At 47.8% G+C, this 26,685-nt stretch overlaps 1 protein-coding gene across 1 annotated transcript in view; it reads right to left on the bottom strand.

Annotated features, from left to right (window-relative positions):
• IL13RA1 (interleukin 13 receptor subunit alpha 1) overlaps positions 1–26,685 on the bottom strand; it is a 286,361-nt gene that overhangs the window by 128,323 nt on the left and 131,353 nt on the right. The window contains exons 4-5 of the mRNA XM_078688547.1: positions 12,911–13,031; positions 1,210–1,385 (exon numbers count right to left, since the gene is read on the bottom strand). Of these exons, the coding sequence (XP_078544673.1) occupies positions 1,210–1,385; positions 12,911–13,031 (297 nt within the window). The remainder of the gene's footprint in view (positions 1–1,209; positions 1,386–12,910; positions 13,032–26,685) is intronic.

Raw genomic sequence — 26,685 nt, 5'->3', positions numbered from 1 at the left:
GTTCCCTTGCTAGCTGCTTGCAGACCGTTCCATGCCAAGGAAGAGAACCAGGCTCCTTGAGTGGATAATGCCATAGAAAATGGGTACTCTCCTCTTGTTCCGGTTCAGGGAAAGGCAGGTTGCCTCTGAGATGCTGCAGGACCTCCATGAGATCTGCTCTCTGAACAAAACATCCCCTTACATCTTCATCCTGTGGTTCATCATCCTGGACCTCACACCTAGGCAATTTAGGCAGAAGAGGAATGTCCTGCAAGGCAGCAGCCACAGTCTGATAAATAATCTCTTGCAACGCAGGCAGGAAAGGAGGAGTTTCTTGAGTTTCCAACCTGTCTCAGATAGGGAATTCTCAACAGAATGGCTCTCTTTTGAGACACAAATAAACTGAGCTTCAAATTAGGCCTAGCTGGTGCAACTGGGGGACTATGGAAAGAGAGAGAGGAGATGACGATGAAGATGAGGGAGGCTTTATCATTTCATTTGCCACACGTCAACCAAACCTTGTGCAAACAGGCCGAAGGAAACTTTTTAACAGCAACCCTATGCAACAGTTAATTGCCAGTTAATTTCCTGATGTCTTGAGTTCTCATTCCCTCCGGCTGGCACCCCCTGAATGTGGTCTAAACCTGGCAATGAACTTTAGAATAGTGTTGCTGTTAAAAAGATGACTGGTCTAATTTTCAAAATTCATTCTTTTCTTTGTGTTTTTTGTCACACGAAATTAATTTGTTAATTGTGTTTACGCTATTGCGTTATTTTTGCGGAATGTATTGATGTAAGCAAGAGGTGTAATCTTGATCTGTCCTAAAATGAATTACCTGAATAATTTCAAAAATAGTTAACTGAATTCACAAAATAAATTATGTAGATCAATTCATTCAGAAGTTTGGTCTTAGGTTGCTAATGGCAAGCAGGATAAAAATTGCCAGCTAGATAATCTTTTGTATTATGAAGGCTAGTAAAGTGAGCAAATATGTGTGCTTCCTTCTTCATTAAATCATCTGTAAAAGACAGAAAAGTGCAGCCTAAGTTAAATATGTAGCCAGGAAAGTCAGCTCCAACAATATGCGTTAGCTTATTAAAGGTACCATAATTTCAATATAACGTTTATTATTTAATTTGAATGTTTAAAACGTGCCCCACCTCTGGTTAACAATGTATCACCCTATCAAAAAAGAACAAATTTAAGTGTAAAAAAAGGTGAGTACTTACAAATAGTAATTGGATCCAGAGACGAGTAGAATCTTCCCGATTTCAACGAACTGTCTGTGACCAAAATATTAATCCTGTGCACACTGTAAAATGTGTCAGAGAATTTACATCCATGCACTATCCCTTCTTTAAGAATATATTCCTGGCATTCACGAACTTCGTTCCCCTTCACATTCCTAGAAAAGTAAAATTCAAACATGCATTTAAACGGCCTAGAAGGGATGGTCATAATTTCATTGGCTAACTGTGAGCAAATACGCCATTTGCTTCAATGAGTAGTGTTAGGTCCATTAGTGCATAATAATTGCTGGTGGTTTTTGAGCACCGAGACTTTTTCATCATCTGACTTTGACCCAGTGCAAGAGAGAGAAAGGCAGAAAAGAGAGAAGGAATTAGGAAGAGTAGGACATAAAACAGTGACAAAGAGAGAAGGGATGAAAAAGAACCTGCAGAGACAGTATGATTAGTGAGGTGGAAGAAAGAGGCGTGAGGTGGAATTAAAAAAAGGTACCCTTAGTATTTAGCAACCCTAGCAATCAGCAGTCCCAGTGGCAGGCTCCTAAGAAAAACTTTGGTGCTGTATTTTTTAAAATGTTTACTATTAAAGCTCTGAGGTCACTCATTGATCAATCAGGGAGACTGAAGACTGTATGCCCTAAGCCCTTCAGGCTCTCTCTGAAATGAAATGTATGAAAAACCCCTACAGCCCTTTATACCACCAGCACTTGCCACAAATCATCCTCAGTCCTTTAAGTTCGAAAGAGTGGAACCCACAGGCCAAGGGCTCGGGGCACTGAAGTGCTGTTTGTAGTCACAGAGGGAATAAGGCATGCGGGCAAAGAATAATAGCAGGCATGGAGCATGCGCCTAATTCCAATAAATGTCTTTTTATGAGGACTTGAAAGAAAAAGTAGATGAGCAATGCCCAGCTGTGAAAGAAAAGCTCCTGTGCAGTGGCATTAATCAAGATGATGGCCCCTATGAAGAATGTGTGAGGGATGCCTAGTTTTCTTTACATTATGTGCCTCACACAAGGTCTTTGATTCAGAATATTAAACAATCTGAATCCCTGCTGAAAAGCAGACCCAGCATGTGAAACTTTAAGGGAGAGTTATAGGCAAACTTCTATAAGGGGATGCTTGGGTTAGCATTAAATCTCATAGGGGTCAACGCTCCTGCATAAAAGCGCCTGGTCCAGAGGACAACGGATCAGAACCTATCTCTCAACTTTACCCCAGGAGTGAAACATTTGCCTTTGATTTCTCCTGTAAATTTTGGAAAAAGTTTATGTTAACAGTATCCATTTCCCTGTTTTCACTAGAGCCACACAATCATCTGCTTCTAAGAAACATTATTATCATCTGTCTCCTTGTTTGATTCGCTTCATATATATTCTCCTTTGTTAATTTTTTTTTTTAGTTATTCCTGTTTTGGGAAATGTGTTGGAGGCAGGGCTTTTAAAGCTTTCACCTGGTTAAAAGAGACTCAGGTAAAAACACCCTGAATGCTAACGGCAAAGAAGTGAATATTTAATTCACAAAAAAAACAGCCGCAAATCATATAGATCTGAATAAAGACAAAAATGGGCTTAGGTAACTGTCTCTGGGGCATATTAGGTTTTAAATGACAGAAGTTGGATCTGACAAGATAATCCTCAGGAAAAAATAAGCTATTTCCATAGAGAGAAGAACAAGCCAGAAAAATTCTAGATTCTTATAGTAGAGGAATCACAACCAATCTTATAGAGAGGTTCACTACTCGCACAGTACTTTCAGGCATTTCATTTGTAAGCTATGCCTACAGAGGAATCCTTGGATGTGGCTGGCATAGGCTGTTGGCCATTGACTGAGATTAGTAGTTTAAAGAATATGAACAGCAGCCATGTTTGCATTCATTGTCTACAAATAGTAGAAATGTATTTAGTTGGAAGATTTGTGTAGCGCCGCCTGTTTCCTTCTGGTAACTCCAGAGTGCTGATGACTTGAAATACAATAACTACAGTTTTGTGAGAATTGTCGGTGATATAAGAACCTTTTCTGATGTTCGCTCGCGACCCCTCTGCTGCAGAAATGAAAGTATAGTTCCATTCAATGTCCATTCTAATAAGCTGGACTATCACAGAGCAAGACACTATACACCTTGCTACCTCTGGGAGACCTTATTTGTCAGAAATGTGACTGCAGAATTTGTGGTTACAGCAATAGCAATGAAGACTACAATATTGCCAATTTATACATAGTTAAGTATAGTTTTACTATTTTTAACTCCACATATCGGCACCATGACTTTAAATGTATAATGAAGGTGCATACATATTGTCAAGGTACATAAAAAGGTAAAGGGATTATGGTTTGGAAAACAATTGCATATTGAACTTTTGCAAAGGAAAATAATTAGAGAGACTCCTAAAGGGAAAAGGAAGAGAGGTTCAAATCTTGTGCCAGGAGCATTAAAAGTTAAATCACCAGTGCAGGCCCTATGAACAGAGGTAACCTCTGGTTTGAGAAGGCTGGCCACTCAACTAGTCAAGTTCCTAAATACTTTTAGATAGAGAAATGTCAGACGAAGCCAGCTCTAGCGTTGTCAAGAAGGAGAGGTACCCTGAGGTGAAATAAAAAAAGGAGGCTAGTAGATGAGCACTGTGAAAAGGGCAAGATACAAAGAATTTTCTTCATCCAGGTGGGAGGAGATAATAATCTTGACAACCGATGTTTGACTTTTGGGTCAAGAAGAAAGAAAAAAAATTCAAAGGTCACCCTTAAAACTAATTTGAGAAGCAAGAGATACCTCTGTATCAATACCAATTCTTGCTGAATTACAGTCATAACCAGAATGTGGGATGAGGAAAAGTAGGGTTACCATGGTGATGGGTAAAAGCAAAGAAGTCCAGACATCAGGGTGACCACCACGAATCACAACCTTCATTTTATCACAGTTCTTCCTAAAATCAATTGTGCAGCTATTGTAACGTCACTGAGGACCGAGGCATAATCCAAGTTTAGATATTTTTCACTCCAAACCTCCACCAAAATGCATAATGATCTGTACGTTGGCTGCATACGTATGGCACTCAAATTCAAAAGACTGAATGTTTGGATAGATATTACCATCACTTGGTAAACTGGTGTGTAGACCTGCCCTGAGTCACTCAAGAGCATGTGTGGTTTTCTGACTTTTTGTGGCCCAGCTCACATGCTAATCCAAGGTGCATAGTCAGACCTAGGCATGGTCTTTTCACTCTAAGGCCACTAGTCTGGCCATGAAACGCAAAGGGGCACAAAAAGCATGCCCTCTACCTGGCATGGGTCTACCGACATTAAGCAGTCATGGAAGCAGCAAGCCGTTTTTATAATCCGAGCATTGAACAGATATATTTCTCTTTTTCAGAAGGAGTGTTGTCCTACTGGCACCAATCGTGTAAAGTTCTACTTGTAGATTCCCGACCCTTGTAGTGACATCCCACGGTGCATGTAGAGTGTGTGCTGTGAGAAGCATGCATGGTAACAGAACTCCATGCAGATGTTAGTGTAAGTTTTTTCCTGTTTTTAAATTTGCTGTGGATTCTATGGAAGAAGGAGAGAGGAGAAAGTCACTAATAGTGGCACTGGAGAGCACCAAGACACATCCCTACAGGTGGGGGTGTGAAGAATGGAGAACAGACCCCAGAAAAGTTAACACACAGAGTCCTAGGGATAGAACGACGTTACCAATAATAGCATGACAGTTTTGTAAGGAAAAACATCTCAGTCTCAAAGCAATGTTCACCCTGATTGGTAGACTGGTGTTCAAACTCAACTTTAATTGGATAGCTATGTAATAGGATCATCACTATAATTTCTTTTTTGGGACCAGCTCATAAAATTAGTACAAATGTACAATACAATAAGAAGAACAAAATGTGCCTCTGTTTCTTTACTACTCACCAGGAAATGTAACCCGGGCTATGTCAAAGATCGACAAGCTGAAGGCGAAAGCCTGCCCTATTTTTGGTTAAGCAACAGTGGATCTCAAAATCCTTCACCACATGCTCTCACCCTAATTACGTAAATCTGTTGCTTGCCTTATTGTGATCTAGGAAGAATGATTGTAGAATCTTCCCAAGAAACACAATAAAAACGAAAAGGACATGAACATGGATATTCATTTTACTAAACATCGCTGAACCAAGACTGACTACTTAACCCAGGGACTGAAGGCATTTTCCTTGTTGCACTAAGGTCTGGGGCACCCTTGCTTAGTCTATGAGCTTCTAGAGCCAACATGAGGTCCTTCAACATCCTCCTATATCTTCCAGCCTTGCAACTCCTCCATGCAGGCTTTTATAGAAGAGATTTATGAGGAAGCTTTTCATTTTTACGAAATTGCTCATATTGCCTGCTGCTTAGTTATCATCATGTTTTTTTTTTATTTTAGCAATGCCCGATTACTCACCGGTAATACTCATTACTCCGAGTCCTGGTCTCCCCGTCCCATTCCTTCACAGTGAGCAGCTAGTCTGCTCCACAGAAACCTATAACCTAGCTGAGCTTTTGCACTTCCCCCAATATGGCGTCACTATCACGTGACAATAAAGGGGGAAGTGCTCGAAAGAAACATCCTGAGAATACCAAAGAAAACAAACCCAGAAAGCGAAACAATCACCCCAAAGCAACAAAGCAAGCCAGGGAGGGAGGGAAGGGCTCAGGAATGGGACGGGGAGACCAGGACTCGGAGTAATAAGTATTACCGGTGAGTAACCGGGCATTACCTCCTCGTCCAGTCTCCCCGTCCCATTCCTTCACAGTGAGCCCATACCCAAGCACACGGTGATTGTAAGAAACAAACAGACCAAAAAGTGCAAGAAAACAGGTCCATTTTAATCAACAAAAAAAAGTACAGTCTACAAACCCTGTACCGCAGACAGGACATGAGCACCAAAGGCAGCAGAGGCCGCCATCCCCAACTGAAGACGGTAATGCAAAACTAAAGTATGGGGAGAGACCCAAGTGGCAGCATTACAAATGTCCCGCAATGAGGCTCCTTTGAACATAGCCCTGGAGGAGGAAACACCCCTGGTCGACCTACCCTGAACAGAAGAAGGGAGAGGACAGTGGGCAGACTCGTATGCAGAAGTCACGGCACCCTTGACCCAACGGGACAAGGTGGACAAAGAAGGACGAAGACCCATCACAGAGAGGTCAAAGGTGACAAACAAGGTATCCACCTTACGTAAACCAGAGGTCCGATCCAAGTAGATGCGGAGAGCCCTCAGCACATCCATTGAATGAAGGACCACCTCCTCAGGAGAGGCAGGATCCGGAAAAAAGACCGGAAGAACAATATCCTCCTGACAGTGAAAGGAAGACAACACTTTAGGTAGGAAAAACGGACTGGGACGGAGAATGACCTTGTCAGCACAAAAGCGCAAAAAGGGGGGAGAAGCCATCAAAGCCCCAAGCTCACCAACCCTACGCCCAGACGTAATGGCCACCAGGAAAAGGACTTTAGCAGAGAGGAACTTCAGGGCCACGGAGTCCAAAGGCTCTAAAGGAGGGCCCGTCAAAGCCCGGAGAACCAAGAGAAGATCCCAGGGAGGCACAGGAGAGCGAGAAACGGGACGTTGAAGCAAAAAACTCCCCAGAAGGCGAGCCACCAACGGGGAAACAGAGGACACAGAGGAACCCCGAAAGGCAAAAATGGTAGCCCACTGCGCCCGCAGGGAAGAAACTGCAAGACCCAAGACGAAACCATCCCGCAAGAAGTCCAACACCCTGACAGCCTCACAGGAGTCAGAAGAGAGACCCTTCCCAAGACACCAGGAGGAGAAGTTCTTCCAATGACGCGCATAGGACCACAAGGTGGAAGGGCGCCGAGACAGCTGAAGGCAATGCGCAACCTCCACAGAGCAACCCTGACCCAGCAAACTCAACCTTTCAAGTGCCAAACCCCCAGCCGGAGGCGGCGCAGGGAAGCAATCCCGAGAAGAGGAGCCCGCAGAGGGGAGGGACACAGGGGAAACCTCCAATGAGGGTGAACAGAAAAGGTCAGCAGAAGGGGAAACCAAGACCGACGACACCACTCCGGGACCACCAGGAGAACCTCCGCCTGATCCAACCGAATCTTCCGGAGGACCCGCGGAATTAAGGCAAACGGTGGGAAGGCAAACAGCAGGCCCGACGACCATGGAATCGAGAAGGCATCGGTGGCCCACGCCAACCGTGAGGGAACTCTGCTGCAAAACAGAGGCAGAAGGGCAGAAGCCTCAGAGGCAAAAAGATCTAGCCAAGGACGGCGGAAACGGAGGACAATCTGATCGAATAGAAGTGAGGACAGACACAGGGACACCGATGAGGGGAACACCCTGCTCAAAGAATCCGCAGGCCCATTCTCCGTCCCCGGAAGATAGACCGCCGTCAGAGACAGGAGACTCAACTCGGCCCAAAGCCCGATCTTCCGGGAGAGGAGAAACAAAGATCGACACATGCCCCCTTGGTGATTGACATAAGCACGAACCACCTGGTTGTCGGTCTGCACCGAGACCGCCCGACCCCGAAGGAGAGGAGCGAACCACTGAAGAGCCAACCAAACCGCCCTCAAATCTTTCCAGTTCGAGGACTAGAGGGACTCGAAACGGGACCACCGACCCTGAGCCATGGAGGCACCCAGCCCAGCACCCCAACCCAAGGCACTGGCATCCGTGGACAGCACAACCACAGACCGAGGCGGCAGGAGATCGAACTCCCGGGAAAGAGAATGAGGGGACAACCACCACTGGAGATCCGCCCGAATCTCCGCAGAGACAGGAATCAGAGCCTCGTAATCCAGGGAGGCAGGATCCCAGTGCGACAGGACATGATGCAACAGGGGATACAGATGCAGCCGGGCCCAAGGAAGGAGATGCAAAGTGGACGCCATTTCCCCCTGACTCCGCAACCAGAGATGGGCAGACACCTGGACTGGGACAGAAGCCAAGAAAGGTGACAAAACAAAGTCAACTGGCGCTCCAGAGAGAGGAACACCAAGCCCAGGTCCATGCGGAAGAGAGCCCCCTGGAATATCAGGGACTCCTGGGAGGGCACCAGGGAGGACTTCCGGTGGTTGATGAGGAACCCAAAAGAAACCAGGAGAAGACACACCTGGTCCACATCCAACAGAGCCTAAGAAAAAGAAGGAGAGACAATCAACCAGTCATCCAGATAGGGAAACACCAGCAGCCCCCTGGAATGAAGAATACCCACCAGCGGGGCCAAGAGCTTGGTGAAAATCCTTGGCGCCGAGGAAAGGCCGAACGGGAGCACCCAGAACTGGTAGTGCAGGGAACCCACAGCAAACCGGAGAAACCGCTGGTCCGCCGGATGCACAGGAAGGTGCAGATATGCATCCATCAGATCCAGGGACGCCAGGAAGCCCCCAGGAAGCACCAGAGGCAGGATGGACTGTAGAGTCACCATCTTGAATGGACGATGGACAACAAAGCGATTGACCTGTTTCAGATCCAAAACAGGACGAACATCCGAAGTATCCTTCTTGGAGACCAGAAAGAGGATCGAATAGGAACCCCTGCCCCTTTCCAGAGGAGGAACCACCACAAAAGCCTTCTTCTCCAACAGGAGCCGCACACCGGCCAGCAACGCCTCCCTTCGCAGAGAAAGACGGGGCAGGGGAGTCAGAACGAAAACCGGAGGAGGAGGAGAGGAAAACTCGATCCGGCATCCTTCCGATACAGTCTGACCTGCCCAGGCATCCGGAGCCGACAACCACTGGGAAAGGAAGGACTGGAGGCGACCACCAACTGGCAAAGGCAGACAGTCATTGGGAAGAGGAGGAAACGGAGGCAGCAACACTGGCAGGGGCCCGGGACTTGGCACTTCCAGGGGCCCCCCCAGCCACGAAAGGGCTGCGAAGCGCCGCGAGCAGGAGGCCCAAAAGCACGACGGTAGCCAAAACCCCGCCCCCTAGAAGGAGGGCGGACCGGAGACACAATCCTGTGGTTCTCCGCCGACTGCTTGACCATGTCCTCCAGCTGATGACCAAACACCTTGGAACCCCCAAAGGGCAGCTTAAGGAGGACAGACTTCTGGGAAGAATCAATAAAAACCACCGCAATGGAGCGCACACCGCTAGCCCCTCCTCCGGATCGCCCCTCGGGACTCTGGTACTTGTAGTTCAGTAGTGGATCACCCAGGTGGGTGCAAGTTGGTACTTGTTGGACTGATGAATCTCTAGACCCGATACATGTCCCGGGTTTTTGGGTATCGCCCGAGACATGGCTCGGGTTTCGGGATAACTTCCCTCATCAGTAGAGAAAATGGTTTAGGGGTGGAGGAGAAGGCCGCCAAACAACAGTCAATGGCCTCGATGCCCGAACCGGCACGCAGGGCAGCATCCAGGAGCCCGTCGGCTCAAAGCTCAAGGGAGCCAATTAGTAAAAAACACCGCAATGGAGCGCACACCGCTAGCCCCTCCTCCGGATCGCCCCTCGGGACTCTGGTACTTGTAGTTCAGTAGTGGATCACCCAGGTGGGTGCAAGTCGGTACTTGTTGGACTGATGAATCTCTAGACCCGATACATGTCCCGGGTTTTTGGGTATCGCCCGAGACATGGCTCGGGTTTCGGGATAACTTCCCTCATCAGTAGAGAAAATGGTTTAGGGGTGGAGGAGAAGTTATCCCGAAACCCGAGCCATGTCTCGGGCGATACCCAAAAACCCGGGACATGTATCGGGTCTAGAGATTCATCAGTCCAACAAGTACCGACTTGCACCCACCTGGGTGATCCACTACTGAACTACAAGTACCAGAATCCCGAGGGGCGATCCGGAGGAGGGGCTAGCGGTGTGCGCTCCATTGCGGTGGTCTTTACTAATTGGCTCCCTTGAGCTTTGAGCCGACGGGCTCCTGGATGCTGCCCTGCGTGCCGGTTCGGGCATCGAGGCCATTGACTGTTGTTTGGCGGCCTTCTCCTCCACCCCTAAACCATTTTCTCTACTGATGAGGGAAGTTATCCCGAAACCCGAGCCATGTCTCGGGCGATACCCAAAAACCCGGGACATGTATCGGGTCTAGAGATTCATCAGTCCAACAAGTACCGACTTGCACCCACCTGGGTGATCCACTACTGAACTACAAGTACCAGAATCCCGAGGGGCGATCCGGAGGAGGGGCTAGCGGTGTGCGCTCCATTGCGGTGGTCTTTACTAATTGGCTCCCTTGAGCTTTGAGCCGACGGGCTCCTGGATGCTGCCCTGCGTGCCGGTTCGGGCATCGAGGCCATTGACTGTTGTTTGGCGGCCTTCTCCTCCACCCCTAAACCATTTTCTCTACTGATGAGGGAAGTTATCCCGAAACCCGAGCCATGTCTCGGGCGATACCCAAAAACCCGGGACATGTATCGGGTCTAGAGATTCATCAGTCCAACAAGTACCGACTTGCACCCACCTGGGTGATCCACTACTGAACTACAAGTACCAGAATCCCGAGGGGCGATCCGGAGGAGGGGCTAGCGGTGTGCGCTCCATTGCGGTGGTCTTTACTAATTGGCTCCCTTGAGCTTTGAGCCGACGGGCTCCTGGATGCTGCCCTGCGTGCCGGTTCGGGCATCGAGGCCATTGACTGTTGTTTGGCGGCCTTCTCCTCCACCCCTAAACCATTTTCTCTACTGATGAGGGAAGTTATCCCGAAACCCGAGCCATGTCTCGGGCGATACCCAAAAACCCGGGACATGTATCGGGTCTAGAGATTCATCAGTCCAACAAGTACCGACTTGCACCCACCTGGGTGATCCACTACTGAACTACAAGTACCAGAATCCCGAGGGGCGATCCGGAGGAGGGGCTAGCAGTGTGCGCTCCATTGCGGTGGTCTTTTCTGGGAAGAATCAGCCTTCCAGGAACGCATCCAGATATGACGACGTGCAGCGATGGAAGCACCAGAAGCAGCCGCCACCGCCCCCAAATTGTCAAAGGAAATACCCGACAAGTACCGCACCTGCAACTCCATCATAGACAAAAGAGGCGTGGCATCCTCACCGTCCTGCAACAGAAGGGACAGGGACAGAAAGTCCTTGAGGAGGGACTTGACAATGTAGTTAGAATAGGCAGTTGCCCGGACAGAAAAATTAGAAGCAGCATAAGAACGCTTCACCGTTTGCTCAACACGCTTATCCACAGCATCCGCAGGAAGGGCGTCATCCGAGAGGACCAAACCCTGAGAGGAAAGACCAGCCATCAAATTGTCGATCTTTACAGCGTGAGGAAACTCATCGGAAAAACCCTCCAGAGGGTAACGCCTGGACAAAAAACGAGGGAAGACGGACTTATCCACCTCCTTCCACTCGTGAGCCAGCACATTGCGCACAGCCCCGTGCAAAGGAAAAGAATCCGCAGCGGGCTGGACATACTGCGTAAAGAAATCATCCTCCAGAACATCAGCAACAGGAGGAGAAAACCCCAAATTGTCCGGGACATGCGAGAACAGCTCAGAGAGCTCAGCACCCTGAACAAAGCGTCCGCGAACACCCTCATCCTCATCAGGACCCAGATCCTCATCAGGAACAGCCTGTGGATCCACCGAACCACGAGGCACCTTGGGAGGAGGGCCAGCCGCGTCCTTAGCCAGGAAAGCAGCAGCCACCGCCTCATTAATCATCAGGCGCAGGGCATCAAGAGGAGCAGTAGAGGAAGAGGACTCAGTATCCATGACCAGAGAACCAGCAATGTCCCAAACACAGGCAAAAACCAAGGACAAAAACCAGAACACAAGGACCCCATTTATAGCAGCCACGAAGTCCCGAGGACCCGAGCTCTCGTGGGACCAGGGAAAGGGGGCCGGCATAAAAGCACAGCCGGCCACCAGAAATCGCCCCCATGAAGCGCGCTGCAGCACCAACCCAGCAATACCCGCCCGCTAAAGCAGGGCGCCGCGGGACCGGGAAAATACATGAAAAACGGCCGCTGAAGAAGGCCGTGCATCACAGGTGAGGGTGCGAGGCAGAGACGGCCGCTGACGCGAACCTCCGACAATCCCAGGCAGAGCGAGGCAGCGGGGGGGCAAGAAACACAAGAACAAAAGCGGCCGCTAAGGCAGGCCGCCCAACAATACAGCACAATAAATAACAATAACAGGGATCTTACCCTGAGCTCAGCTAGGCAGCAAGGCGACCGCCGGCAGAAAAACAGGATGTTTCTTTCGTGCTCTTCCCCCTTTATTGTCACGTGATAGTGACGCCATATTGAGGGAAGTGCAAAAGCTCAGCTAGGTTATAGGTTTCTGTGGAGCAGACTAGCTGCTCACTGTGAAGGAATGGGACGGGGAGACTGGACGAGGAGGTAATGAGATACAGCCCAACGCTCTTAATTCTGAGCCAGGGACATGGCATCAGTTTCTTAGTTGCTGGCCTGTACTTACTGATCCATTTAGGTGATGTCTGGCTTTTCTTGGCTTACACTCTCACACGATGACCTTTATTTTATCAGAAGGGCGACCACGTGGCAAGCGCCAGAAGCGAGCCTTGAGGTGCTGCTTGGGCATTAGGACGCCTCACCTTTTATAAAGCGAAGTTAAACTGGTTATTTAATATTATGTTTGCCTAAAGTAAAATTTTATTGCACGGTGAGAATTCCAGGTGATATGCAAATAGTGATATATTTGGTAAAAGACAACTGTTAAAAATGTAATAAAAAGGTTATTGCTTTAAAAAAAAAACATGTTTGCAAATACTTACATGTAATATAAAGTGTAGTTTGCTTCAGGAAGAGCCGACTTTTGATAATTCCAAGTAGACTCCAGCGGATGTCCGCTATTCCACGTCCATTTAAAGTCTCTGACTAATGTCTCAGGATATCCTGTTAAATTTTTAAAGAATACACTTGTAATTAATGCAGACACGTGACTTCTTACAAACAGATAGCTTCATTTATTGTAAAATGATCAGCCTCAAAAAAGGAAAAGATTAAATGTTGCAACACATACCTCCAATAGCTCTATGCAAAATATTCTACATGACAACTAACATCACAATGTAGTGGCAAGTTTGAAAAAGACATTTATATTTCTCCAAAAATTGAGGCACTTTATGTCTTGGTGGTGAGAAAATATTGCTGCATCAAAGCGGAGGCCCAGGAGAGTTTTTGAGCCCAGATTCTCAAATAATCCATCTGATCAAACAAATGGATGCTATTGTAAAATTCTTTAAAAATAGGAGTGGGGTTTGATTTCCCTTTTAGCTTTGATGGTGGCAGTTGCTCGCAAAGTCTGAAAACAACGACCTGAAGAACCTTGGAAAGTGAGAAGATACACTGCGAGGGTGTCGGCTTTGTTCATCTGATCCCATAATACATCCGGGAACAGTAGGCTCTCACCAACTGGCTGTTGCGAGGTCCACACCCAAGCTACAAGATGGCCATCTCGCTATAAGTAAATTAAGACTGCCATCTTGTAGATAATGTTGGGCACAGTAAACTCCTGCTGAAGGTAAGGGTACCATCTTTTATCAGGTACAAAGAGTGAGCCGTTCCATCTGAAATGTCAAGTCAAGGAAAGGAAGAGAGACGACTAGAGTCTACAGGACTAGGTACCCATTTGGTAATATTGGTCCAACGGTAAGGCTTATGCGTAGCTTAGAAGGGGGGTGAAATTCCTATAGTGGTGAAGAAGTTGCTAGAACCAAGACTGAAAAAACAAAATAAGAGCGAAGAAAAATGGTATCACCGAGCAACGTCCGGGGAAAAGTGTTTCCTGTAACATGCCATACACGGTGTATGCACTGTGCAACAAGGAGTGATATGTACTTTAGTATGGAGTGCTCGATCATGTGATGTGGTGGATTAGGAGTGAGCTGTTTGATTTATGACGGTCCACCATGTTTGTAGTTCAGGTTATCTCATGTGGAGCACACCTAGTCCACAGGCCTCGCTGGCCACACCACGCTTACCTTCTGCCAAGGTACCATATGAGATACAGGGACGTTTTATGGCATGGGCAAAGTGGGGCACTTATTGGAAGCAAATCGACCCGTGGCCTATGAGATGGGCAGAAGGTGAAGCACGGCTCGAAGGGGAAGAAAAGCTCCTGAAAGTAAAGGTAAGAAAGCCCCTGAAAGAAAAGGTAACAGTCCCAATCCAGCAGACATTGTGCATGCAGAACCAAAGATCGGACCTGAGTCCCAAATGATGCTTCACTCCTTGACTACTGCTAACCTTATAATGTGAGTGGCAATTGCAACTGTTAGAAATGGGGATTCTGGTTGGCTAGGTTAATCAACTAGGCCAGGCAGAAACCACCACTCTAGTCAGGGTAAGGGAGTTAAACACCCAAGATAGCCCCTGCTCAACCCCTTGGTAGCTTGGCAGAGCAGTCAGGCTTATCCCAGAGGCAATGTGGAAAGCGTTTGCACAACACACACACACACATCAGTGACACACTAGGCACACCACAAGCGAGTTTCCACATAAGGTTATACAAAAAATATAATTTGTATTGAACATGAAACACATTAGACCGCCATCATAAAAATCACAGCGCCACTAGGCGTTTGTCATGACGACGCATAGATCATAAATCAGTTTGCCAATTAGGCCTTTGTCATAACATCACTAGTGCAATGAAGCAAATACTTATACATTGCACATGGCATAAAAACAGTAAACTGTACATCATAAGTATACCTTGTAATAATATTTGTTACCCTGCCACTGCAAGGCAGAATACGCCATATCCCATAACATCAGGGCATAAATGCAATCATTAGGTAGGGGAAGAAGCACATAGATCCACCCAAAAACATGCAAATTATGCAGTTATAACGCGTAGGCCACAGTTGAACCTGTGCGTCTACTACAGGTATTACAGTAATTCTATAGAGCTTTCAGGATAGAAATCACATCAATACAACGGGGGTCTTCCGTCGAGGTTTACCGTGCCGTGTTGTTACACTCCAGCAATTGCCCCCCAGGTAGGTGAGATCACAGCTGCTCGCACTCGTAGATGTCCAGGTAAGGGGGACGGGAGACCTCACTTGGTCCCCGCGAGGGTAACTTTAAAAAGTGCAGCTTCCCGCGAGTGCACAAAGGGCTGCTGCTGAAAGAAGGAAGACACTGCCTCGGCCGGTGAGGAGAACCCATCGGGTCCCCTCCTTGTAGCGGCCAGCGGTGAGGAAAACTCACCCGCACTCCTCAGCTCTCTGCTGCTGGCGCATTCACTGTCCCAGAGCCCACAATGGGCGCCTGATGACGCCACACTGCTGGGGTCCCGTTCGGGCCTGCCCCAACCCGGCCGCCAACGGAGCTCTCCCCGATGTCTCATAAGCTGGAGGCGCATGCTCTTCTCGGCCATGTGCGCTACTTCAGTCCTTTGTGGCTGGGACAGCTAATGATGCAGACGCACTGAGGTTAAGGTAGTTCCTCTCTCCGGCTGCTTAGAGAGGGGTTGCTGGGTGCCGCAGAGGTTTTCTTTGTCGAGGTCAGAGACCTCATATCTAGGTCGTGGCTCATGTTAGTGTAGGGGGGGTAGTACCAGAGATCCTTTGGCAAGGAAAAGCCCTGTGAGGCTTCCCAACAGCATGCAAGGGGGAGTGGGAGGCCAGGGCACCAGGAAGTTTAAATAACAAGAACCAGCGTGAAAGCACCAGTAGCTTGTAAAACAAGTTGCGAGCACCAGATCCTTATAACACAATGTGGAAGCACCAGTTCCATGTATCATAATGTGCCAGCACCAGATCCTTGTGAAACAATGTGCAAGCACCTGAACTTTCCCAAATGACAGCAAAAGTACACAGAAGGAAGACCTTGATGTCCCAGAGTCTTCTAAAAACAGTAGACCAGCACACACAAGCTCTTGGAGAGTCCTTCACTAGGGTACACAGTCTAAATATCGATTCCTAAATATCGACCTACAGTAATATCGAGTGGGAATAGTTATTTTTACCCCTACGCTATCCAACGCTTTCCCTACTGTTGCACTCTCTTGAGTGGGAATATTAATTTTTACCCCTACGCTATCCAACGCTTTCCCTACTGTTGCACTCTCTGGAGTGGGAATAGTAATTTTTACCCCTACGCTATCCAATGCTTTCCCTAATGTTGCACTCTCTGGAGTTTGAATAGTAATTTTTACTGCTACGCTATCCAACGCTTTCCCTACTGTTGCACTCTCTGGAGTGGGAATAGTAATTTTTTACCCCTACGCTATCCAACGCTTTCCCTACTGTTGCCCTCTCTGGAGTGGGAATATTAATTTTTATCCCTACGCTATCCAACGCTTTCCCTACTGTTGCACTCTCTGAAGTGGGAATAGTAATTTTGACCCCTACGCTAACCAACGTTTTCCCTACTGTTGCACTCTCTGGAGCTGGAATAGTAATTTTTACCCCTACACTATCCTACGCATTCCCTACTGTTGCACTCTCTGGAGTGGCAATATTAAGTTTTTACCTCTACACTATCCAACGCTATCCCTACTGTTGCATTTTCTGGAGAGGGAATAGTAATTTTAAGTTCTAAGCTATCCAACGTTTTCATTACTGTCGGTTTTTTGGGACTTTGAATAGTAGTTTTATTTATTTAGCTATTTAATATTTTTTGTATTATTTTCAGATAATGTAGTATATAATTAATTTTAAAAATATTGAAAGTATATTACATTTTTTAAATGTATTAAACATAATTATTTACTTTGTATTTCTGTTATTATTTTATGTCTGTAGATGTATTTGTAATTAATAATGTTTTACCAATTTATAAATTATTAAAATAAATATAAAAACGTATTATTAAGTAAGTAAATTATATATTTTATGTATGTTTAATTAATTATTTAATATATATGTATTATGTATTCATTTTAAACATTAGATATTTTTAACTATGTTTATTTTATTTATAAGTATTATTTACTTTATTTTACATTTTTTTAAACAGAAAAAAACGATATTGTTAACCACGATATTTTTAACTACTATATTTTTAACATCAATATTTTTGTTTTGCTATTTTTGTATTTACCATGTTGTAGATAGGATGTCGATATTCTTGCCTTCGATATTCCTGTGTCGATATTTCTGTAGGTCGATATTTTGTAGGTTGATATTCTGTCAGTGATTCCTGCAGAAGTAGAATACCACAGCAGGACAAAAAGAGTCAGTCCTTTTCCTCCACAGTAGACTGAGGCAGCAACTGCAGGCCAACCCATCCCTCACACAGAAAAGGCAGTGCTCCTCACACAGCCCTTCCGCTCTTCTTTTTGGTAGGGTCCTCTTCTTCCTTGAAGTAATCCAAAGTCCTGGGATTTCAGGTGCAATACTTATACCCTAAAAATGTCAATGTTCTCTTTGTGGCAAAGGTCTCTGAACCAGTGTTCTTATCCTCCCTGATTAAGCATGACCACAGGGGGAAAAGACAGCATTGTGAAAAAGAAGACACAGCCCATTCAGGTGCAAGCAGAACTCCTCCCACCACTCTAAATGCAGACCAGCTCTATTCCGCCCTGCAATGAGTCACTCAGGCAAGCAAGGCAGGGCACACCTCAACCCCCCCCACCCGGTACTGTCTTAATTGAATGCCCATCTCAGCTCCTGTCACTCACATGCCAGACACTGAATACACAAAAAGCCAGAGGCACACAGAATGGTAAAGTAAGAAAATGTCCACTTTCTAAAAGTGAAAAGGAAACCCAGATAACTATCTGGGGATACCCAGTGCACTATGGGGGTGTCGCTCAAGGCGTTTCAACAAACAGCCTTATTGTAGTTCCTGTTCTTCAGGGCACGCTGTTGATTTGACGCCTGGTTATTTTGCAACCACCACTTCTGGTTGAGGTAAGATTGGTTGGATCTCTTTGTTTTTCTTGCAGGGTTACATTTTTTTCATTTTTTCCATTAGTCCTCATTATGTCTTTTTTTAGACATCCATCTTGAAGTTGGTTGGTGTTTAGGCCTTTCAGGTGCTTGTAAACTACGTTTTCTGGTATGTTAACTGGAATCATGTTGTCCTTTTTACACTCGAGGTGGTGATGTTTATCTCTATCCGAAGGTGCACATGGGCTCTTGTATTTCTTCTGCATTCTGTATTTTGTATTTTCATCTCAATTCATTGGTGCCTTTTCACTGGTTCTCTTATACTCTTCACTTTTTCCTCAACCTCCACGTATCTATTTGGCATGAGAACTATGAACGTTCGTTCTCGCCTATGTTTTGATTAAGCCCGTTGTATTGTATACACAGAATTCATTCGCATTATGTTTCAATGCTTTGCAGATTTCCCCGGTGAAGGGCTTCCCTTTACAGCCCGGAATTCATTGGGATTTTTAACGACTGCTTATGCTGACGTAAAGCATTTTCATCCTTATTTTGTGAAACTCTTCTGCAAATATTGTGAATAAACCAATTTGCAATTTTACTCCACTTGAAGTTTGGAATATTGGATTCATTGGATACAGTGAATAACGAAGAGGAGTATGGTCAATAGTGTGTATATATTGTGATTTGTAAAGACAATGGACAATTTTGTTGAAATGCCTTGAGCGACACCCCCCTAGTGCACTGGGTATCCCCAGATAGTTATCTGGGTTTCCTTTTCATTGTGACATAGACGGCTTGCAGGGCCTTTTACCTGGTGCACACATATTTCTTTTATTTATGGTTCTAAATTTGTTTACTTGGTCATATTATGTAAACTAGATTCTTGAGTGCATCACAGCTCCAATTCTTTATTGTTCACTTTCCAAAAATGGCATTTTCAAACACAGGATTTCAAAAGGTATTTTGGGCCTACCTTAGGGGTGCCTTACATGTAATGAAGCGGAAAGTTTGGGCCCAGCAAGTGGGCGCACTTCCAAGGGAAACGTGGCAGTTTACAACTGCGCTCGCAGACACTGCAGTGGTAGGCCTGAGACACATTTACAGGGCTACTCATGTGGGTGGCACAATCAGGGCTGCAAGCCCTCTAATAGCATTTCATTTACAGGCCTTGGTACACACCGTGTACTTTACTAGGGACTTAACAATAAATCATATATGCCAATCATGGATAATAAATCATTGTCATAATTTATACAGCGAGTATATGCACTTTAGCACTGATCAGCAGTGGTAAAGTGACCGAAATACTATAGCCAACGAAAACAGGGTCTAAAAATTAGAAGGCCAAAGGCAAAAAGTTTGGCGGTAAACCTGTCAAAAGGGCCAGGTCTAATAGCAACCATGACAGTGGGTGGTACTCGTGTGTAAGATACTGCATTCTGTATAGGTGTGCTATTTTGCTCCATTGCTCATAGCAGCCGACACTGCAGTTTTGGGAAAAAGAAATCAATTGAATTTGGTACTATTTTCTGTGCAACCCTAATCACCCTTCCCAATCAGCTTATTTGATTAACACAAAATATCACAAACAATAATAATAATAATAATATTAATAATAATAATGTTAAGTAAATGGGCGGCAGTCCAGGGCAGTGCTCTACCATTATGTAGTTAATTACATGATGCTGGCAGATGATCTCAAACAGAACTAAAGGAAGTTGTAATGATACATAAAAGGACCTTTTTTTCGGCCCTATTCAATCACTGCTTTGTGGAGACGTCATCCACATTTGTCAACCAGCCTCTGCACTGTTTGAAGTATCAGTCACATTTTGGATCAACCCACGGGAATGCTATTCAATGTTTCAAGTGTTATGCATTATGAGTCACAGCACTTTGCTTGTTTACTCTCACAGAGGTGAACCCGGAAGTGGCATAACCAACAGGCAAGAGTGCATCTCTGTCCACTGAAACACTTCCAGCCTTTCAGCCTTTCAGTGAGCCGTGAAATGTAGGGTGCAGTGCGGGCAATGAAGCTAGAGACAGAAGTGCAACCCCACATACCATGGTTAACTGCAGAATAATTTAATGCTCTTGGTGCCAGACTGGCATCTGCAGTGCACTGTGGGACTTATGTCATGCCTCCTGGAATAAGGTGGGTGACTGCAGCGCGCTTGAATTCAGCAGCGCCACCATTTACTCTGAGGCTTTGTTGGCCGGAAGCACACAACATGGCCTTGGCTTACTCATGCTTCTAACGATGCTTTCTGAACACATGCATGCCAGCAGAGCTCCTTGCAATCAGCTGCCCCAAAGAACAGTGTGTATAGGGAATAGGAACCCACCCATGCACACAATACTAGCACTTCCATGGTTAAGTGGCCCTGCATACGGAATGTAAGTGCTGCATCATTTAAGGCACTTGGTGTTGGAGCAGCATCTGAGGTGCTTCTGCAATGCCTTCCTCTAGCACACAGCAGGACCTGATTCACCATGCTAGACCCCCCCCCCCCACCCGCCATTCACCAAGGGGGTTTTGGGTCAGTGGTTGGCTTTACTGGGAGGGAGCACTACACGCTAAAGGCTCCTAGTGCCTCTAGTGTGGTGCACCAGACACACAAGGGTTGTGTTCCCTGGTCTGCACACACGTCCAACAGCACAGCCCATTGAACTAAATGGCCAGTGTTCTTATTAGATCCACAAGCTATTTTATGTTCTCATGGTGGTCACAAACGTGGTGGCAGAAGAGAAGTGGATAACTATACTCAGAGGTGTTGCAGCAGTGCTGTCAGATATAGAGCACGTGAGATGGTACCTAGGGGATGCCTGTTGTCATGCTGTGTGGGGTTCCCTCAGTTCGGATTTTTCTGCACTGTGACTCTGTTTCTTTAAGAGACGCTGGAGTTCAATGCTCATTAGTTCGAAGCCTACAGACCGCACAGCTGTCTGGTTTGCTTACAACGTTTTGTGGGCATTCTGAAAGCTTCCCTGGAAATGCATTTTGTCCACTGCTTACTATTGGCTTTGTGGTTTGTAACTCAAATTTGCTTGTTCTTCATTTGCTGACTTTATTTGTTTTCGGCTATCCAGCTTGAGGTCCTCAGCTTGAGGTCCTCCCTGCTCATGCCTCCCTTGTTTACAATATACTTTTGAGTACTCACTTTCTGTAAACAGGCCTTTAATTCCAATCCACCCTAATCTACTCTACTGTAATCTACCCCTCCCTCTCCTATCCACCCTACTCCATTCCAATCTACCCAATCCCCCACTCCACTCTCCCCAATCTAACCCACTCACTCCTCCCCAATCTATCCCACTCCACTCTTCCCCAACCTAGCCCACTCCACTCTTCCCCAATTTACCACATTCCACTCTTCCCCAACCTACCCCACTCCACTCTTCCCCAATGTACCCCCACTCCACTCTTCCTCTAAAACACTCCTCTTCACTCCAATGTATCCGACTTCACTGTAACCCAATCCAGCCCACTCCAATCTACCCCACTTCACTTCACCCCTAGCTACCTCACCCCACTCCAATCCACCCAATCTACCCCACTCCACTCAAATCAACCCACTCCACTGAACCCTAATCTATCTCACACCCCCAATCTACACCACCCCACTCCACCATAATCTACTTCACTCCAATCACACGCTGTCCCCTGCACGATACTTGACAATTCTGTTTCCAGCATGCATCAAACACAGCCTCATAACCCTGTGTATGGGCAACAAACCGGCCCTAGCAAACAAAACAGCATGAGAACACTCTGGTCCAACATCATGCAGGCTCTGCAAGGAGGTACCAGAGGACCTCATTCATTTAATTTACATCTGTTCTCAGCTGTGCACGCTTCGTCTGCAACAATTAAAGAGAAGCTTCAATGACAGAGGCATTCGTACTGGCAGAGAAGCCATAATAGTTTGCCTTAATCTCAGTGACATGCAGTTAAACTGCAAATTCATTAAATTTCTGGCAATGGCCCTCGTGAAAAGTCCGGTGTCACTAAAATTTCATAAAACTGGTCCGGATTGTATCCACAGAGATATTACTTTGCACAAACTTCACTCCAGCTACTCGAACTTGGTCTAGGTCCTCTCGTATTACTAGAAGTGAACAATCATAATGATTGACTCCCACACAATAACTGCCCAACAAAGCACCTTGTTAATCCATCCTAACCTCATTACAGTCAGTCTTTGAGTTATGCTTAAAGTTTGAAGTGCCGATATATCCCACCAGCTCTTACTTATTATTGTTTTTTAACATATTAAGTGATAGAAAGTATGCAAAGATCAATTCAGAATGATTGGCGACATTTCCCCGGGATATATTATTTTAATGTATGTCTGTCTACTTTGCACAAACATGCAACAAATGTAATCCATTAATTCGTTTCAGGCTGCACCTTAGTAGGGAACAAGCTGAATAAGCCATTGAAATTTCTCTTGGATCCACCTTTTATGATGTTTATACATTGTAATGAATTATAGCTCTAATCTGTAAAATTGTTATGGTTTTAATTAAGTGAAACAATAAAACATAATTTGACTATCCCATTCCAATCTACTCCTATCTATCCCAATTTACCAGACTTTACTCCAATCTACCTCACTTCATCCCACCCCAATCTACACCACACCACTCTACCCAACTCCACTCCAATCTGACCCTCTCCACTCCAAACTACCCCTCTCCACACTACCCCACTCCACACTATCCCACTCCACACTACCCCACTCCACACTACCCCACTCCACACTATCCCACTCCACACTATCCCACTCCACACTATCCCAACCCAATATACCACTTTCCATTCAATATACCATCCACTAATTCATCCAATCTACCCCACTCTAATGTCCCCTACTCCACTCCACACTAATCTACCCCACTCCATTCCACTTTACCTCTCTCCGCTCCAATCTACCCCACTCCAATCCACCCTACTCCACTACTTCACTCTTCCCCAATCGTCCCCACTCCACTCCAATGTACCCCAATATACCCTACTCCACTCTACCCTGATCGACCCAACTAAATGCCAATCTAATGCTCCCCATTCCACTCCAATGTATCCCACTCCTTTTTTGTCTACCTCAATCCACCCCAAACTACTTCAATTTAATCTACCCTACTCCAATGTACCCCACTTCACCCCACACCACCCTTACTCAAATGTACCCCACTCTACTCCACTCTAGTCTACCCTACTCAATTCCAATCTACCGCCAAAGTACACCACTGCATTCCATTCTACACCAAGCTATTCCACTCCGGTCCAATCTAACCCAATCACCCCACTCCACCCAAGTCTACCCCATTTCACCCCAATCTTCCCCAATTCAATATACCCCACTCCAATCTAACCCACATCCACAAACCTATCTTACAGGAGCTGCTAGAAGTCAATGAGACCTTTTGGCTAGCAATACCTATGCAAGAAGGTGAGGTTATTGACATATCAGTACCCCAGTGCCTCCATCCACATTCCTCTGCCCCTCTAACATAATGTCATTGTAATGAACTTTCTCCTTCATTCCAGAGAGCTGGAACTTTACTTTCTAGGATCACAACAATTAAAATAGGGCTTTGGGAGGGGCGGGAGGCCTGCTCCTCCCGGGGGAGTTTCGGGGCCGAGTGGTGGGGGGGGGGTGAGCGCCAGTACCGCAATTGGGCTGGTTGGGTTCCATGTGGTAGCCTTGGGCTGGGGTGGGCTGCTTTTGGGCTAGCTTTGGGCTGGTCCAGTACTTAACCGGCCATTTTAGGTCACTATCCACCATTTGGTGGTAGTGACCCAGCAGGCGGACGGGGGTGGTTCTGTGGGTGCCTTTTCTTTGGGCTGTGAGGGGGTGGGCTATGTTTCAGGAGGGGATGAGAGTATGGTGGGGCCCAGCAGGCCGCAGACTCCGAGGGTGGTGGCAGGAGGGAGGGAACAGGGTTTGGGGCACAGGGGGTTGGAACTGGCCGTGGGAGAGCACTGGATGGAGGATTTCGGGTGGCGAATTGGAGGTCGCTGCGAAGGCGTTGCCTGGGGGGGTCTGGTAAGAGTGGGGGGATAGGGATGGGGGGCTGGGGGTCCGCGGTGGGGCTGTTTGGGTCCGATCGGGGGTGCAGGGCTTTTGGGGGAGGGGGGACGGGAGTCAGTGCACCGGGAGATGGAGTCCCTGGAGTGGAGCGACGGGGAGGAGGAGGGCAGCGGATGTGGTTGTGGGAGGTGGGGCTGGAAGGGCCCCGGGGGGAAAGGGAGGTATGGCGGGATACTACAGTGCAGAGGGGAGGTCATTCGGCGGGGTGGGAAGGAGTGCAGTGGGGATGGGGGTCTTCAGGGAGATCGAGCGGGACGGGTCCGTTTTCACCCCGGCATGCTGGACTCCACTTCTTTTTCCCGACAGGAACGTGTGGCAAGGTGCTCGGGAGAGCAGCATGCGGCTCCACTCCACCGAGGGGATGAGCCGGCTCTGCCTTGTACGGGCGGTCACGCTCCAGCAAGGGACCAGGCAGTGGCGTACTACAGGAGGTGGGGCGGTAGGTCCCCGCCAGCTCCACCCCGAAGGGTCGAGACGGCCGCCTGGGGACGAGGGCGGAGGTCCGGCAGTGCAGATCGGAATCATGAGGAGTATCAGGTGGAGGGGAGGAGGGAGAGTGTGGATTTGGGGGACCTGCTGCGTACCTGTAGAAAAAAGGTGGGATTGAGCCGGGTGGAGCCGAAGGGGATGGCAGAGGATACGATTTGGTGGAGGTTCACGGTGTTGACGAGGAGGGCGAGATGGACCAGCTGGACTATGAGGAGGACAGCTCAGAGGAGTGGGAGATCCAGGTAGGGAGGGGTGCAGGATGAATTTGGGGGGGGGAGCGGTGTAACGCTGTTACTAGTGTTTTGCAGGATAAACCACGGTGCGGAACAGCGAGAGTGGCGGACCCCCCCTGATCCAATGGTTAGGCGGCGGGCTCCAGTGCGGACGCCGGCCCTGACGCCAGGTAAGGACGGTGGAGGAGTGGGGAGTGGGTCGGGCGGAGCCCTCAGGGTGAATGTGTCAGTGGGGACAGATGCCAAAGGGGGGGACGAAGGGGTGCCCCTTAGCAAGGGGACGTATGTGAAGGAAACAGGGGTGTGCTCAGACGAGGCAGGCGCCGGTGGATCCGGGGTCGCTAAGGTAAATGGAGTGGGTGTTGGGTGTTCTGGGGCAGCGAAGACGGGCAAGGGTGGCGACGGGGCAAGGAGAGCTGTGATATTCCGTTGCGCAAGCTTCAATATCTGTGTATTACGAAACCACTGGGGGCGCAACTATCGCTGGCGACTAAGGAGAAAATTTGGAAAGGGGAATATGTGGAGATTCTGAAGCCCCTACACAGGGAACTGACGACGAAGGAGGGGTCGAAGGAACAGGAGCTGGCTAAGCGACCCAAGGTTCCTTTGACCATAGAAAATTGGTCAGCTGGGTTTTTGATATTAGCCAGCGTGTACTGCAAAAAGTACCCGGACCGGGCGGTCGCGCTTTTCAAATTATATGGACGTGATCAGGCGTGCGCAGGTCACATATGGGGGTTATGCGTGGTCGCATTATGATGAGGAGTTTCGAGCACGCTTGGCGGTGGATCCGGTGGCGAAGTGGGGTGAGCTTGATTCGGAACTGTATCAGCAGACCATGGGGGGGGGCAAAGTTCGGCAAGAAGATCTATACGGCCAGCGGCCTCCCGTTAATGCCTTCCCCCTTTTTGGCCCGCCCCACCCGTGGGGGTATGGGGCAGGGAGAGGGTACTGCGAATACCACAGTTGGAGCATGTTGGGACTTCAACAAGGGAGCGTGTGGCATGCAGTATTACCGATTTCGGCATGAGTGCTCCAAGTGCGGGAAGCGACACACGGTGGTGCGATGCTGGGGAGTCGGGGGCAGCACCCAGGGGAAGCAGCCCGCGGCAGCTGGGGCACAGTCAGAGGGTAGGGGAGGAAAAGGGGGGTCAGGGGCTTTGGGAAAAGGCTCATATGCCGGTTAGGTGGGAACGTTTGGAGCCCCTCCTGGCATCTTATCCACGGACTGAAGACGTGGGGGTGTTGTGATGGGGTTTCAGGTTGGGGTACGAAGATCTGAGGATTGCCAGGTGGGCGGAGAATCTAAAATCCGTCAATGCGCACAAGGCGGTGGAGCGGGACAAGTTGTTCAAGGAGGTGCGGGAGGGGCGAATGGCGGGCCCCTTTCGGGATGCACCCATTCGGGATTTGATTATCTCTCCTATTGGCGTGGTGCCAGAAAAGGAGCCGGGGCAATTTCGTCTGATCCAACACCTGTCGTGGCCGGAGGGGACGTCGGTGAATGACTATATATCGTCTGAGTTGTCATCGGTGTCTTACACGTCCGAGGATGTGGCGCGGAGGCTGGTGACGGCAGTGAGGGCGGGTGCCCTCATGGCAAAATGTGACATTAGGTTGGCGTTCAGGCTGCTGCCGTTACATCCGGAAGATCACCAGCTGTTGGGGATCCAGTTTGACGGGGGCATATTCGTGGACAAGGCATTGCCCATGGGGTGCTCGATATCGTGCGGATTGTTTGAGCGCTTCAGTACCTTTTTGCAGTGGGCTTTTTCCTGGCGCACAGGCAAAGACACGGTGACGCACCACCTGGATGACTTCTTCTTGGTGGGACGGCCTGTTTCGGCGGACTGCCAGCAGCAGCTGGACGGTTATACGCAACTCATGG

Source organism: Lissotriton helveticus, chromosome 4_1 (assembly GCF_964261635.1).
Source record: "Lissotriton helveticus chromosome 4_1, aLisHel1.1, whole genome shotgun sequence".
NCBI lineage: Eukaryota > Metazoa > Chordata > Amphibia > Caudata > Salamandridae > Lissotriton > Lissotriton helveticus.
This window is presented reverse-complemented; position numbering and strand designations above follow the sequence as displayed.